Here is a 15,455-nt window from a genome sequence, read left to right as displayed (position 1 = left end):
GATGTAACAGAGAATCCGGTAATTTTTCAAAATAAAACATCTTTCGTATTCCGAAATAAATAAAACGGAAATAAGGCAAGTTCTTTCTGTGCGGCCCGGTACCAAATGCCCTGCGGACCGGTACCGGTCCGCGGACCGGCGGTTGGGGACCCCTGCACTACACCATCAGCAACCCTTGGTCAACTTCACTACATGACGCGCTTGCCAATTTAAGACACCTTCATTTCGGCATTGAAACAAGAATATTTTGTCTTACGGCAGCTGCATCATCATCGTAGTCGTCTTTGTAGGTGTGAGTCCACGTTGTTGCTATGTGTGTCATTCATTGACCTTGCTCTCTCAGTATATTATACATGTTCAAATGTGTTAGTATCATTTTAAAAGAGTGCTTTTAAAGACCTTAAGAAGAAATGAAGTCCCCTAAATGCTGTAACAACATGCCTAGGGCAGCTTGCACTTATTGCGGGGTTTATTCTGAAACGTCACCCCTGAAATGGAGGGGATTTACTGTAGTTTGCTTTGAGCATTGATATGTTACTCATTGGACCACTTGCTTGAGTTGGCATGCCCAAGGTCTTGTAAAATGGATGTGTGGCTGAAGTGATTACAGATTATGGAATTAGACTTGGGGACCTGTGTAACATTTCTTCTTAAATATGTGTTTCTATTCCAACTAAATACCCATCTCCACTGCCTCAGATTATGAATTTAACACTATTTCATTTTGGTAAGAATATGCCTTCTTCTACATCTGTGCCTTACATTGTTATTAGAAATATACTGCACAACTTGCTCTGAGTCTCTGCCACAGATATTTCAATGGTTGTCAACCATCAGCAGTCTATTGGCAGGTCTTCTCCTTTTCCAGCAAAAGTGTGGTATCGCAATCAGCAGTGCATGATGAAAAGGGGGAAAAAAACAATTCTATTCCACAGCAAGTCATACCATGATGTGTGATTTTCTATTTATCATTCATCATTTTGTCATACAGTGTTTGTCAATTTTGAACCAGCCGTGTATGTGAAGAAGTAGCACATTCTCAAAGCCATCTGGCTCCGATGTAGCTGTACAGGTTCGGCCCTGTCTATGCAACCTGTATTGACTTTATACACCACTCACAAAAAATTGGGATATTTGGCTTTTAGGTGAAATTTCAGGACAAGCCTAAAATGCATTCAAACCTTGACAGGTGAACTTAATGTGACCTTCTCTAAGCTTTTGAATGCACATGTCAAACTGTTAAATGTTTCAGTACTTTTTGCACAGGTTGCTGTTCTCACATGAAGAGCTTAACAGCAAAATTCACAATTGGCATTTGATCCTTGAATCAGCCATTAAATTCTGATTCAATTAGAGCTGGTGTTTAAACAGTTGTCCTCATCATGCTGTTCACAATTTGACATTATGAGACCAAGGCGAGCAGAACAATGGAACAATGGTACTTTCCTATTGTGGTGCTTTCAACTGGACATTCTCAGACGGAAGTGGCCACTGAGCTTAGAGTGTCATGGAGTGTCATCAGCAGGTTGCAACAGAGATACCGAGAGACTGGAAGAATCACAGAAAGATGTAGAAGTGGACGTCCTTTGTCCACATCCCATGGTGTTGACCGCTTTCATTGAGAACAATGTCCTGAGAAACCGAATGATGAATGCCACTCAACTCCAGGCACGTTTAAGGGGGGTGAGAAGCACCCAAGTGTCACGTCAGGCCATTTGAAACCGTTTACATCAGCGTGGACTGCGACTTGCAAGGGGACCTGACCACACCACCAGGCATAGGCGTCATTGTCTTGCATGAACCAAGGAGCATTTATGCTGGACGAGGGGCCAGTGGGCTGATGGAAGTCGATTCTGTATGAGCAGAAATTACGGCCGCCAACAATGTAGGAGACTTCAAGGAGAGCGCTATGCATCAGCCACCGTTGTCACCAGACGAGCTTTTGGTGGTGGCGTTGTTAGTGTGGGCAGGTGCGTCCAGTCGGTAAAGAATTGCCCTACACTTTGTGAATGGTACAGCGACAAGTCCATACGACCTGATTCACATTATTCATCCAGTGATTGTACCCCGAGATGAACAACACGGGCCTAATTTCATCTTCATGGATGACAATTCTCCAACTCATCGAGGTCGTGTTATCAGAGAATGGCTGTTGGAGACTGGTGTACCTCAAATGAAATGGCCTGCACTTTCTCCAGACGTGGTTCCCATTGAAAAGCTGCGGGATCAGCTGAGTCGCCGTGTAGAGGCTCAAAACTCTGCTCCCCGGAACCTCAGTGACCTGAAGGCCGAACTTCAATAAGGGTGGGATGCCATTCCTCAGCTGACAATAAGTCAACTTGTGAACAGCATGGGACGTTGTTGTCAAGCTGTAATAGATGCTTAAGGGCACATGACGAGTTATTGAGGTGTTTACATTTTTTGTTGTGGTATACCCACCATTGTTGTTAACTTGAGTTTCAATGAATTGTTTGAGATGAGGAAATCATCAGTGCATCCTTCTGCTTAAATGCCCTACTTTCAGATGATATCACTGCAGTGTGAATTTTTTACATTTCACCTGAAAGCCAGAAATCCCGAACTTTTTGTGAATACATAGTTGTATGTAATGCCTTTGTGAGAATAGCTCAACCTACATTCGGTATGACCGCAGTATATCCCGTATCCTCGTTTCGCAAATGTTTAGTGTGTGACTCTCAGCAATGGAGCAATTTCCGTGTTTTTGTACAAACAAAACACCTGCCTGGTAGTTGCATCTGTGATTGGCTGGAAGTTCATGTACTGTAACTTAGGCTGATTGATAAAAGCTATTTTGAATGAAAGATATTAGAATGAAATAACACATGCCATAGACTACACTGAGGGCGCGGAGGTGGAACTTTGCCTTCCCAGCGCCAAGGCTTTGTGCTTTCACAGCATGAGACAAGGCCGAAAATAGATTAGCTTCTGTCATGGACATGCATTTGTGGGAAGAGCAGAAGTAATGTTCCAAATACTTTACAATTTCTTTTTTCTTCCCATTCCCATTGACTGGTAGATTGGATGATTGAAATTGGAGGAAACAAGACATTTTGGCCATTTAACCAATTATTTGTTGAACACTCAATCAGGAGGGTGGAAGAATGATCGACGGCCACAATGGGCCGACACCTTATGATGATCAGCAGGCTGGTCACACACCGCTGTGGCCTGGCATCTCATTCTTCAACCAGCATTTGTCGCATGTCAACCAACGTGGTTGTGTTGGCCACCCTTTGCATGAACAGCACGTCCAAGCTGATCGCACAAGTGTTGAAGTGAGCTGAGGGCGGGACTACTGATAGTAGCTCCCAAATTCTGGCGGTAGTCTTGTTGTCGTCTTGATCGATTGGTCTCAGAATTAGGAGATAATCAAATTGCACGTGTTGCGAATGTTATCTTTCTGCGTCGATGTTTATCTCGATGACATTGGGCCTCGTTTCTCAGTGAGGCAGATGCCGCCTCACGCCATCACACCGCCTCCCCCAACAGATGTTGCTTTTTCATTGCAGCAATCAGCACAGTGTTCCTTGCATTTCTCCACATTTTGACCCTGCGATCCAAATCTGGATTAATCGCATCCACATGTTCAGGTGCCAGTGCATGTGACTATGAAGGGCAATCTCGGCAGGCCTCCTGAGCTTGGCTATGTGCGGTCTGCTCCGAATTATCTGGGCAGTGAGCCACCTGTCGACCATGTCGTCCTGCAAACCTTGTCATCTGTAGCGAACCGCCTACGATACCTGTGTGTGTGTGTTGAGGGTGAGAAAACGGTCTTCACTGGATGCCCCCTTTGCAGTCTGTCTCAGACATCCCCCTTTTACCGAGGTTCAGTTTGGAGCTTCGTTTCGGGAGCACCATCTTAAAGTTGCCCTATTGGTCCAAATAGGGCAAATGTGGCATGCCAATTCATAGAGCGGATGCCGGACCAGTGTAGCGGGGCCCATAGCGCACGCTCGGAGTACCACAAGAAGAGTCCATGGCAAACACGCAATAAGATATTTGGCAATTGCAAGTTGCAAATGTTGGCACCATTTTCCCCAAAAGCATGGTGACAACCAAGGAAGGGCATACCAAACACAAATCTATTTACATATTGTGCTATGTTCATCTGGATTTTTAAATATTTGGATTTGTCCTGATGAACAGGTAACAAGGTATCAAAGTTCAAAAATTCAAGTGAATGAAATCCAAAGAAGCAACAAATCAAACCGATTTGTTTCTATCCCGAAGCACTGACACCTTTTGAAATCAAAGGCGAGTGTCCAAATCGCTCTTCACTACACCCCCCCAAGATAAGGCCAGCCCGAAGTTGCAACTCATCACAACATCCTGAAAAATTTCAAAGGGCAGCGTTTTGCATGATGAGGGATCGGTAATTTGGGTTTTTTTTTTTTTTTTTTTTTTTTTTTTTTGGCGCCTGGATGCATCCAACACGGGCATGATTGATTCAATTCCAACATTGCGGTCTCAACATGACATCGACCTAGTTGGAAGTTCAGCCGGGCAGCAGGAATCTTGGAATATTGACAGTGATTTTTTTTTTTTTTTTTTTGGGCGCCTTGCTTGGATGCATCCAGCACGGGCACGATTGATTCAATTCCGACATTGCGGTCTCAACATGACACCGACCTAGTTGGAAGTTCAGCCGGGCATCAGGAATCTTGGAACATTGACAGTGATTCTCCCATTCCATAAAAATTGTTCATCCATGCAAAGTATATGAAAAGCGAAACATCAACAACCTTTTAAGGAAGTTGAGTCAAATGCCCGTCGCAAGTACTTTTGTGAAGCCCGTTGTCATTGCTGAGTTGGATTTGTGCTGCCATTGTTCCGTACCCGTCTTGTGCATGGATCGTGTACGTGTATCAGATGCCTGTGGCTACACATACAGTGTGCCGGTCGCTTGCGCGCCAATGACACTCAAAACAACTGCAACGGTTGCATATCATATTATTCTGTAAAAAAAAAAAAAAAAAAAATGATGCTCAGGTTTGAGTGACATAATCTGGCTACTTCGATTAGTTACATGAGAGTCTAAAATGTTCGGAATGGCTCTCAGCACGGTTGTGCCCCACTGCAAACTATAACCACATGAAGGACGCTGGCGTTTGGTGGAATCTTCAAACCTCCGAAATCATCTCTTGACGAGACCCTCCCAAAAAAAGGTCACGCTTATTCAGCCGTTGCATCATCAGAGAGCAAGTCATTTGCAACACTTTAGATTGCTCAATCATTTGTAAACACGTACACGTGTGGACTGCTGTCCAATAGTATAGATTTGTGAGGGTTGGACATTTTTTTTATAAAATTTGCCAAATTTTGACCAAAGGAGGTTTCGGCCAGACACCAGCGATGAGCAACATTGTCAAATGAATGCTTCTGCGACAGTTTCAGTCAGAATGAAACGGTCTTTGTGAAATGATTGATACATTATATTCTCGTATCGAATACCACCAAATTCTTACCTGTTTATTTGCGTACGATTGCGTGTGCGTTTTTTGTGACCTTTTATTCATCGGTATTTCTTTGGACGCTCGTCTTTGCACTTGCTTACCCATTTGATGGACACTTGAATAACGCTTTCTTTCTCGCACGCGTGTGTGCGTGAGTGTGTATGTGCGTGTTCTCTCCTTCTCACTCCAATGTGTGTCCTTCTGCAGGACATGGTCCCAATGGCCTCTCCTGCTTTCCTTCTCTCTCTCTTTGTAAGTATGCAGGTTATTGATCAGATCTCACCAGCGGCAGGCCGCGGGCCGGTTCCCGCCCGCATTTTTGCCATCGCAACCACCTCATCAGTTCACTCGTCTCCTCTTTTCAGTTTGACATTTCTTGCATGATAGAAGTGTATTGGGCCATATGATTACATCTGTTCAAAGTTTGGGGGGCGGTGATCTTAGTTAAGCGATTACTAATCGGATTAAAAAAAAAAAATCGTTTCCATCCTTTTATTCGAAAACAGGACAGTGCAGAAAAACCCACCCAAAAAATAAGTTGCGATGCTGGTGACTGGTTTGGGATGTGACATGTCGGGTGATGGGCAAAAATGTCAATCATTGTTTTCTAAAGTAAAAGCAGATGTTTGCAAATGGGTTCTTTTGATTGGACGCAAAGCTCATTCCTCTGCTTTCGTGGAGGACGGTGGAAATCTGAGAATATTTACTTTTCAGAGGCTGAACTTCCAAGCACTTGGGCAATTTCACATCAAACAGGGTCTCAAAACCAATCTCAAAATCCATCATCGAAATCATTATTGATTACGTTGATAATCGATTGTAACTTTCTTATTGTATGAGAAAAATCAAAACAAAAACTTAAACATGGCTATGGAGACCATGATGCTGTTCAACCCCACCCTATAATGAACGCTAATTGTTATTGTCCCAGCAGAGCATTGGGACTGTCGGAATCGCAGAAGATTCGAGCTCAGTCTGAGCACCGCATAGATTCGAAAGGCCACGTGATGGCCAAGTTAGTCACCTTTTGACCAGTACTGCTACTTGTTGCAACTCAACTGTCCTCACGGCTTATCGGTGTTTGCTTTGCGAGGTCTACGCACAGTTGACTTTATTCGAATCAGATGAACTTCCATTAACTGCTGTGCACACTGATCGATGCAAAAAAAAATGGACTGATGAGTATGTTGTAACTCGCAAAATCGGTCGACATTTGTGAGCCGTTGGTTGCAACTGTGCGGGGGGACGTCACCGTGCCTTGGCGCTCACGCGGGTTGCGTCTGTTGCAGAAGGCACGGAACAATGGCTCTGGCCTTCCACCGACAGAACGCACACACAAATAGAACGATTTCACGGGAGTCACAAGCCATATGAAGTTACGAACACTGGACTAAATAAATATGTTGACTAGATTTGCAGGAAATCCGCATTTCGATACAAAGCAACATGCTCTCCAGCTCCAAAATATTTCCCGAGCTGCATTCACTGTCAAAGCAGCCATCCGTTTGTATACTACTGAATTTGAGTGTGAGATGGTGTGCCCGGAATGGTCGCCAGCCTATCGCACCGCACGCATCGACAAACAGGCCGTTGTGTCACACCTAAAGACAACTTTGAGGAGCTCCTGAAGAAAACCCACGCCAAGACAAGCTTGCAGGGACAACATGCAAACTCCACATGGGCAGGCCTGGAATTGACCCCACAGACTCAGAACGTCATCAAAATTCGTATATTCCCTTCTTAAAGGAAAATCTAACTCAGGAGCGGAGAGCATTAAACAGATTTATACAACGATGCTCAATAAAAACTCACACCAGGATTGTTTTTTTTTTTTTTTTTTTTAACCTTCACCAGCAAGTGCGATATGAGCGTAACCAAGATAAAACACAACCAAAGTAAACATCAGTGCTTGGCCAACCAATAACATTCCCCTCCTCAGTCCCCCTTAAACCTGAAAGTTCCATCTTTGAACACACACACTTGGAAGTGTGTCGTATTGCTCCGTTCAAGGGTTTCTCGTCAGTCCCGGCGCACTGACACGTGCTTCTTTCATGTCTGTATTTTTTTTTTCCTGTCTGCATGCTGTATAATTCTTTTCTTCCCTTGAGTTGGATTTTCAGTTGATCATCGTTTATTTTTGTTCTCCATCTGAGGAGGAACACCCCCTCCCCCCAACTCATACCCCTCAGAGGTGGACCTCACTTACATCCCCTCCCTCTGTCCAGCTGATCTTGGACTTTCTCTACCTAAATGTTAATGCTCCTTCTTGCCCCCCCCCTTCCTTCTTTCCATTTGCTTCCTGCTCCCCATCCCCCCCTCTTTCTGCACTACAGGATGGCGGCACCAGGGGTCGCCGTAGTGCAATGGAGGCTGACCTGAAAATGAAGAAATAGACTTGAGCAAGACCCCGCTGGAGGCAAAGAAGGAAATGTGTGGCTTTGGTCTCGTAGTTCAGTTGAGAGAGGTGTTTAGTGTGTGGGCCTATCGTGTATTAGCACCTGTGCTAGTGCATTTCTTCTTTTCTGTAGATGAGCATACGGTACGTGCGGATGTGTCGATGTCTTTCCATAGAGCGGCATCTTTTTTTTTTTCTTTTTACTTTCTGCAGTTCGCCTGTAGGACCATATTCAAACATCTCCCTTGGTGGTGCATTCAGAGACAGTTGAGATTGCGGCAAAACATTGGAAAGAAACTTGACTTACTGTGAAATTGGAAGACTTTTCCTGCTCTTCAATCACTTTGCTTTTTTTTTTTTCCCCCACCTGTTGACTTGAATTTTGTTGTCGGTTTAGAAGCAAAGGTGTTGAGCTTTTCTCTGTGTCCTCTGGGTTTTTTTTTTCATTGTAATATTTATTTTTTAATGGGTTTTGGAGAAGTCAAGGCTTTTGAGTTGCTGATTGGAAATTGTCCATTGTGGCAAAATGTAAATAACCATCATTTAGTACTGTTAAGTGGCAATGTCTGTTTTTTTTTTTTTTTTTTGCACTATGTTCAGTTGTTGACTCCCATTCTCTTCAGTGTCAGTGAATGCACCACCACAGTTTCTAGATGAACAGTCCATATCTTCGAGATATGGTGGTGTTCGAGATACTCGATTAAGCATCGGCTGTAACTAGGGCTGAACAATTTTGAAAAATGATGGAAAATAACTTTTTTTTTTCATCCTCGATACTGCAGTCGTGATTTAGTATGCATTTTTTTTTTCCAAGGGTCTCATGTCCCATCTACTTTATATTTGTTTCAATCAACACGAGCAATAAATTAATCTGTATTACAAATAAATGATCACATTTATTATACATAAATGTTTTAGTCTTATAGGTCAGGCTTGCGCTAAATTACCACCACAACAACAAATATGAATGTTGACTTGCAGTCCGCTAAAACTTCACAAAATTCTACCGCACAGGTGTGGCATGAAAACACTTCAGTAAATCAATTACAATAATATGTAACCATGTGGACGGCATGTATTAAGCAATAAATCTAGGCACTGAAAAATAAAAATATACATACCTATTGAAAAAAAGGCTTCTGACCGAAATCGATGCAGCTTTTTTTGTTGTTGTTTATTCCCAAATTGCAGCCATTGCGCGTTGAAAATTACATTCAGCAATGCCGGTACTGAGTTTGATTCATTGCTCACTCCTAGCTGTAACGATGCCAAGACATTTTTCAACTACGTAAAGGAAAAGTGAGTGGAACCCAGAGATTCATCCCTGGTCAAAAATGAAGAAATTTGTCAAACCTTGTTGGAGGAGCAGTCGAAAGCGGAGTTAAGTTGTGTCAAGCCAGTTTTGCTGTACTAGTCGCTTAAGATGTTGCCAGAATTTGTGGTGTGATCCAAGACAGCTTGTGTAATGTGTTCTAGATGAAAGCAAAAAATAAATAACCGTTTTGTGCCCACGTGATGGGACCATTTACAGTTTGTGTTTGGGTAGCAGATCCATGTATCATATGTTTTGTTGTACATTTGTTAAATAAAAGATTTGTTTTAAACTATGATATTGTCCTAATTCTGTTCTCTTGAAAAAATGAGTGACTTTTCCCTGCATTTGTTAAATGGATGGAAGTCGAAACCAGTCGCTCTCAAACAAGGCTTATGCATTCCCCTGGGGGTATGAGAAGGAACTTCAGGGGGTACATGAGATTTTAAATTATGATTCAAAAATTCGCGTCAATGGGAAGAATAAAAAACAAAACAAAAACAGTTGCAGCAGTTGCCCGCTGCCACTAAGGATGACAAAGATCCTCAATGTCTCACCTCAATGAAAAAACACTCCGTTCAGTGCAACAATGCAAGAATCAGTGTTGATCATTGGTAGGTTTTTTTTGTTTGTTTTTGTTAACTTTTTATCTCCAAATAGTTCGAGAGATACCACTGCAAACGGACTTTCAAAATTGCTTCCAAATGTGTGCTGGTTAAGGGCTACTTGGCTGAAAAAATTTTCATAGGGCCATCAGGAAAAAAGGTTGAGAACCGCTGCTCTCAACGATGTTCTACACACACACAAACACACGAAAACATTTAAATCGTTTCCATGTAAGTTCAGTTGAGCCTCCAAAGTCTCACACGGTAACTTCCTATATAGAGGGCATTAATTTCACACTTGGGGAAAAAAAATGTGAACAAAAGGTTTTATTTCTCATAAATACAAAGCACATTCAAGGAATAAGACCCGCCCATTCCAGAGGGGATGCATCCAGTGTACACTTGGGACATTCAACAATTTGTGCAAATGAGCGGTCAAAGTCAGTAGACATTCAACAATTTACAGTCTGACCCTTTGCTCAAACAAATTCAAACATTCAACTCCGCACAACAATAAGCATGAAGTATAACGTGACGCCAGGTTCAGTTCGGAACCTGTGGATTTGTAAAACCTGAGCTTTAACATTTAGATATGCAACACAGGGCTAGTCATGTGGTCCTTGGGGGCTACCTGCTGCCCCCCTGCTCTAGTTAAACTCGTGGATGACAGGACTGGCAGAGGAGTAGAGCTTTCTCTTTACCAGCTTGTACTCTGGTCTCAGTTTTAACGCTTTACTGCTCTCAAAGATGTGCTTGAGTGGTGGCCAGCTGTCATTCGCGTCCGCCTTAAACACGACCGACAGCTCAAATGTCGGGGTGACACTCGAGTCAGGGAAAACGGAGCCCAAAGACTTGAGGCCATTCTTGGTGTCCACATAGAGCCTGATGGAGGCGCCCCGCAGCCCGCACGGCTCATCCGTGGAGGAGCGCAGCACGTCGCGACCGACCCGGGCGGTCATCTGGCGGGGGAGAAGCAGCACCTTGCAGTGGAGCACGGAAGCCTTGGCCTCCGTCAGGCAGCGTTCTATGTGACGCGTCAAATCTTGTTGAAGGACTCTCTCTTCCTGCTCCAAACCAGCATCCATGTTGGGAGCTGTGAAGGACAGCAGAAAGAGCTTTTTTTAGTTGAATACATTGAAAAAGATAATAGTATGCAGTGAACCCATGAGGTAGCGCTGGTTTGAAAGGGATCTTTAGCTGAGAAGCCCTCATTTAGATTGGGGACTTGCAATGGGGTAAAGCTGTAAAAGGAAAAAAAATAATACGGTCCATCTGTAATGCACTCCCTGCGATAAACAGGTTCAGTGTCTGCATATTGTTCTTACATTCCAATATACATTGCTGAGAATCACCAGAAGAGAGAAATTCAACTTCTCAACATGACATCAGCTGATTCAAGAACCGCACCACTTGCATCAGAAAGCGTCGCTTGGTGCTTCTTCCGCTGCATGAACTAGTTCGATCAGCCCCACCGCAAGTTATTTGTACTAGTTTGTATACTTACAAAGTGAAGGGTTGTCGGGCCCGTGGCAACTGTCTACGCTTCCCCGTCGAAGCGAAGGGCCTTCTCTTTTTTCTTGACGCAGCGACGAGAGCCTGAAAAAGTACGTTCCTATCACGTCCGTGATGCTTTCTTCCTCTCCCAAGACGGGCACTTTTTTTCCAAAGAGAAGAGCCGCGGTATAGACCATCTCGATTCCTGTGTGTACAACTCCGGTATCTCGTCCGGACGTTGACTTTCTTTTTTCTCCATGTATTGATGAACGGCGTCAAGTCAGGACATCCGCGGATGAGAGCGGACGAGCTTTTGTAGCGGAGGAGTTGGTTGCATCAGCTGAACTCGCGCGTGTGGGCGGGGCTTAGAGCTTTCGAACGTTCCCGAAGCGTCTCACGCAATTTGTCCGGACGTTTCGGTCGCCAGGTTAAAGGAAGTGGCACCTAATATAATCTGGTTCAGCAACTGTGTACCTGGAAAAAAAAAACACCACCGGGAAATAAAAAAGAAAAACAGCAAACTTTACATACACAAACACCATGTGAGTAAAAACTTTGACGACCACTTATTTATGCACGTAAAACAAATTGTCGTGAGACATCGTGGGTACCGCGAGTGAACACACTGATGCAACGACCAAAATGTAAAAAAAAAAAAAAAAAACAGGATTTGTGTGCTGGTTAACGGGTGCTCTTCCGTGATTGGGGTTCATTTTAATAAGTTTATTTCGGGGGCTGAGGGGCGTAAGAAATTGACCTTACAGCATAAAAGATACATGAAACTACAACGTCAACTGGACACTTAGCGAGATATTTTATTTTTCATCGTATACAGTAGTTTGCAATGTTTGGTGCAACCGCCTTAGAGCTACTGTAGCACCTGAAAAACGTGCCTAAGAAATATTTTATTTTTACTCCTAATTTTCTGGAATACGACGAGCTGATTTAATATGCATTTGATCTGTTGTATTTGATACGGAAGTTGGTCATCGGGGGGGGGGCGTTTTAGGGGTGCTGTAGAGCTATTAAGTATTTTAAATATTTAGGAATCGCTTCTACTCAAGCAACAATCTTGTCGATACAACTATAATTTACACAAGTACTGGACATGTTTTGCATCGGGAGGGACATAACAATTCCTCTGAATCCTTGTACCTCTAAAATACTGTAATAACTTTTCAGGAGATCCCCAAAACACAACACTTCACATTGGTCAATAATTTGTTAAAGATAAAGAAATACTTGAAGGGAGACTGTGCAGTGGGGATTTCTAACCACCTATTCCCCTATATGTAGCTGGGGCAAGGATTAAACAAATATAGTAATTCATGGTGCAAGAAAAATAAACACATTCAATGTTTATCTAAACTAGCCTGTAATCTAATTCGTTAATATCATTCATGAATTCTACAACGCTTGGAATGTACTGACATCATAGATGCTCTGTGTCATTCAGTGCTTATTGTGCTCATGATGGGATTTGAATTGAGTATAAGAGATACGTGTGTGTGTGTGTGTGTGTGTGTGTGTGTTTGGATGGATGTTTAAAACCTTTTGGCGTACTGGCTTTATGGAAGAAAAAAAAACTGCGATTCAACATGTTGACTTGTGACACTACAGATACATTTTTGTTTGTCCTGGATAAAAACCTTTAATGACATCCCATTTTAAGATGCTTGTCCTTAAACCGTAATGATCTGACAACAATGTTACAGTGTATTTTCACAGCTGTTTTGTTTTGTTTTTCAAATGTGGCAACTGTGTGGAAATTGGATTGCCATTTGAGTTGCAATTTGCCTCCAAACAAGACGGCGGCGAGGCTGCGATCACCTGACCTCAACGGGTCCAGACTCGTGATGTGAGCCCTGCCTTTTACTCACAGTTGAGTAACACCTTACTCATTCGTTCATTAATCCCTTGAGATGTGTTTTATGTTTGACTTCGATTATATCCATGAAAATGGTCTCCTCATACTAAATTGTCTTTCAGGTGACCCCACAACTGCCGCTGTCACATTTGCAACATGGCAACTTCAAAAAATGCATAGTAAGGGAAATGAGTACCTTGCCTAACATTTTTAACTGTGCAATCATGAAAAGACAATATGGAAAGCACTAGACTGCTGAGTCACCGGCTCCTCCTTCGACATCATGGGTTCTTACCGAAGATGAAGTGAAAAGTTGTTTTCCTCAGAGAAAATCACAAAGTGCAAGGACACGGCACAATAAGGAGCGGTGACTGTGACTTAGTGGTCTGATACAATTGTCAATGTAATTTTCCATTTGAGGATCAGGAATATACAATAAATCTTCATCAACCAATCAAGCGTTATTACGAGAGCACTTTTCACTCAAACAGTTGGAGCTCGCCACTGTGAACGGCGGGGTAAAAAGACGCACCCACTCACCCAACAAATGATTGATGCAGAAATGTTTGGAATGAAAAAACAAAACAAAACCCAGCTGTGACTGCCGGAAGATAAACACGTTCATCAAGGCTTGCACAAAGATATGAGCTGCGCTTCTATCATCAGAATTTTCCACAGGCTTGGACCCTCAACTCATACAAATGCCTCTTAGTCTTGTTGAATGAATGACTTCAACCAGTTTTATAGATTTAATTTTTTTTAATGAATATTCTAATTTATTCAGCACATTTTATTCACGGGGCAATGAATGGGATTTATTTTTTTAACATAAGCAAAAGAATCACTGGTGAGCATCATAAATTTCGAGCATTTAAGAAAAAAATATTGCAGATCTCCATTAAATAAATGTTCTTTTTTTTCCTTTGAAATATAGAAATATATTCTGACTAGACAAGGAGACTCAAACGTCCAAAGCTCCAATGATCCTATATCACAAAGAGAATGATTAAACTGGCGTGTTTAGTTCAACCCGGAAGACTAGCACTCATTGTTAGAATAACATCGGCTTGCCAGCTGACGTCACCTGCTTACAATGCCATTGGTGGAGAACAAGTCTGACCTGTCTCAATCGTCAACCCCCTTGAGGTGAACTCATCCATTTGCAGCTTAGGCTTTGTTTAATTACAAAAACATATGCACACAACAAAGCACTCGTTTTGCAAGAAACAAAACTGTTTGATTAGATACCTGCTAATATTTTGTATTAAAATATCACTTTTTCTTAGCTGTATTCATTCATTTCAGTCCTGCTTCCAAAAGGTTCACCAACTATGGCAGGGGCCAAGGGCATCAGGTGCTTCGCAGATGGGTAAATCAAGGACCTTGGCAGTCAGATCCACGACTACAGAAGCTGGTTCGAAGGACATGTAATGTCACTTCCCTGGCAGAAAAAGATTCTGAGGTGCTCCAGCACGCCGTCACCCTGGTGATGATTGGTGGGTTGTAAAAAGAAGGAATGAATCTGTATGCACGTGTCACGTATGGTGCAATGCGATTCGTAGGCTGTGCCTAATTTTATCCTCATGTGCAATATGCACCTACTACAATTTTATAATTTAATTGAGCCTCTCTGTTTGTTCGTGTTGCTGGTCTTCAATTATCCCTCAGTGAACGTAATTTGTAGTTCAGACTGAATGCAACACAACTGTACTTTTATTGTATGCCGACTACCTGTCACCCTAAAAATGGTAGCTGGAGTGCACTTGTACAACACCTTTATCAACAACAGGTCAAATCAATCTTTTCAAGTGTCTAATGGTCTAGCTGTCACCATCACAAACTCTTTATTAACGGTACAAGCTATGTTGAAGCATTTTTTTTCTATAATCTAAATTGTGTACCGGATGCAAATACCCCCCCCCTCCAAAAAAAAAGATTAAATATTCATTTATTTTCTCATGTTTCAGTAACAACAATAAAATATAAAAACATTGGCCTCATTGTTCCAATACTTTTGAAAGGGCGAGTACATACTTTTCCTTCATAAAATGTCAGCAAACGCTTCGTTCCCAAGTGATACAAAAGTGAATTTTGCGTACTGCATTGTAAGTCCCTTTTACTGTGAGCCGATATACTGAAGAGTAACATCCCCAAAGGGCCTTAACATGTTTAGTTGAGAGACAGTTTGGGCTATTTAATTAGTGACTCACTGGATGAGCCTCGCATGCTGCCTCACGTGTCTTTGTACGGTCAAAGACAGGATGTGAGATGATTCCAATAAATGATTTACTGGGACAAAAATAGTTTG

The 15,455-nt window shown here is 42.6% G+C and overlaps 2 protein-coding genes and 1 long non-coding RNA gene across 4 annotated transcripts in view; 2 read left to right on the top strand and 1 right to left on the bottom strand.

The window, feature by feature from the left end:
* The window catches only part of brd8b (bromodomain containing 8b), a 19,562-nt gene extending 10,086 nt beyond the window's left edge, over positions 1-9,476 (top strand). The window contains exons 18-19 of one of the 2 annotated variants that reach the window (XM_019884015.1): positions 5,682-5,726; positions 7,808-9,476. In XM_019884015.1, coding sequence (XP_019739574.1) covers positions 5,682-5,726; positions 7,808-7,867 — 105 coding nt within the window. In that variant the 3' untranslated portion in view covers positions 7,868-9,476. The remainder of the gene's footprint in view (positions 1-5,681; positions 5,727-7,807) is intronic. The other variant, XM_019884016.1, reaches the window with a different exon arrangement.
* Positions 9,477-10,095: 619 nt separating this feature from the next.
* On the bottom strand, positions 10,096-11,800 carry LOC109524319 (DNA damage-inducible transcript 4-like protein). The gene is made up of 2 exons (XM_019884104.1): positions 11,291-11,800; positions 10,096-10,879 (listed from the first exon to the last, which is right to left on the bottom strand). The coding sequence occupies exons 1-2, from the start codon at positions 11,475-11,477 to the stop codon at positions 10,434-10,436; spliced, it is 633 nt and encodes a 210-aa protein (XP_019739663.1). The 5' UTR covers positions 11,478-11,800; the 3' UTR covers positions 10,096-10,433.
* A 1,092-nt stretch (positions 11,801-12,892) lies between these two features.
* LOC109524337 (uncharacterized) lies at positions 12,893-14,429 on the top strand. Its single transcript, XR_002169944.1, has 2 exons — positions 12,893-13,161; positions 13,270-14,429. It is a non-coding gene; the product is annotated as an uncharacterized LOC109524337 (long non-coding RNA).
* The last annotated feature ends 1,026 nt before the right edge of the window (positions 14,430-15,455 follow it).

The sequence above is a fragment of the Hippocampus comes genome, unplaced genomic scaffold (genome assembly GCF_001891065.2).
Source record: "Hippocampus comes isolate QL1 unplaced genomic scaffold, H_comes_QL1_v1.1 scaffold156, whole genome shotgun sequence".
NCBI classification, from domain to species: Eukaryota; Metazoa; Chordata; class Actinopteri; order Syngnathiformes; family Syngnathidae; genus Hippocampus; species Hippocampus comes.
This window is presented reverse-complemented; position numbering and strand designations above follow the sequence as displayed.

Bases quoted from the DNA above. Each gene is read 5' to 3' on its own strand.
- LOC109524319 (XM_019884104.1), bottom strand. From the start codon at position 11,477: ATGGTCTATACCGCGGCTCTTCTCTTTGGAAAAAAAGTGCCCGTCTTG. The intron at 10,880-11,290 runs GTAAGTATACAA...TGTCCTTCACAG, and splicing joins GCCCGACAACCCTTCACTTT to CTCCCAACATGGATGCTGGT.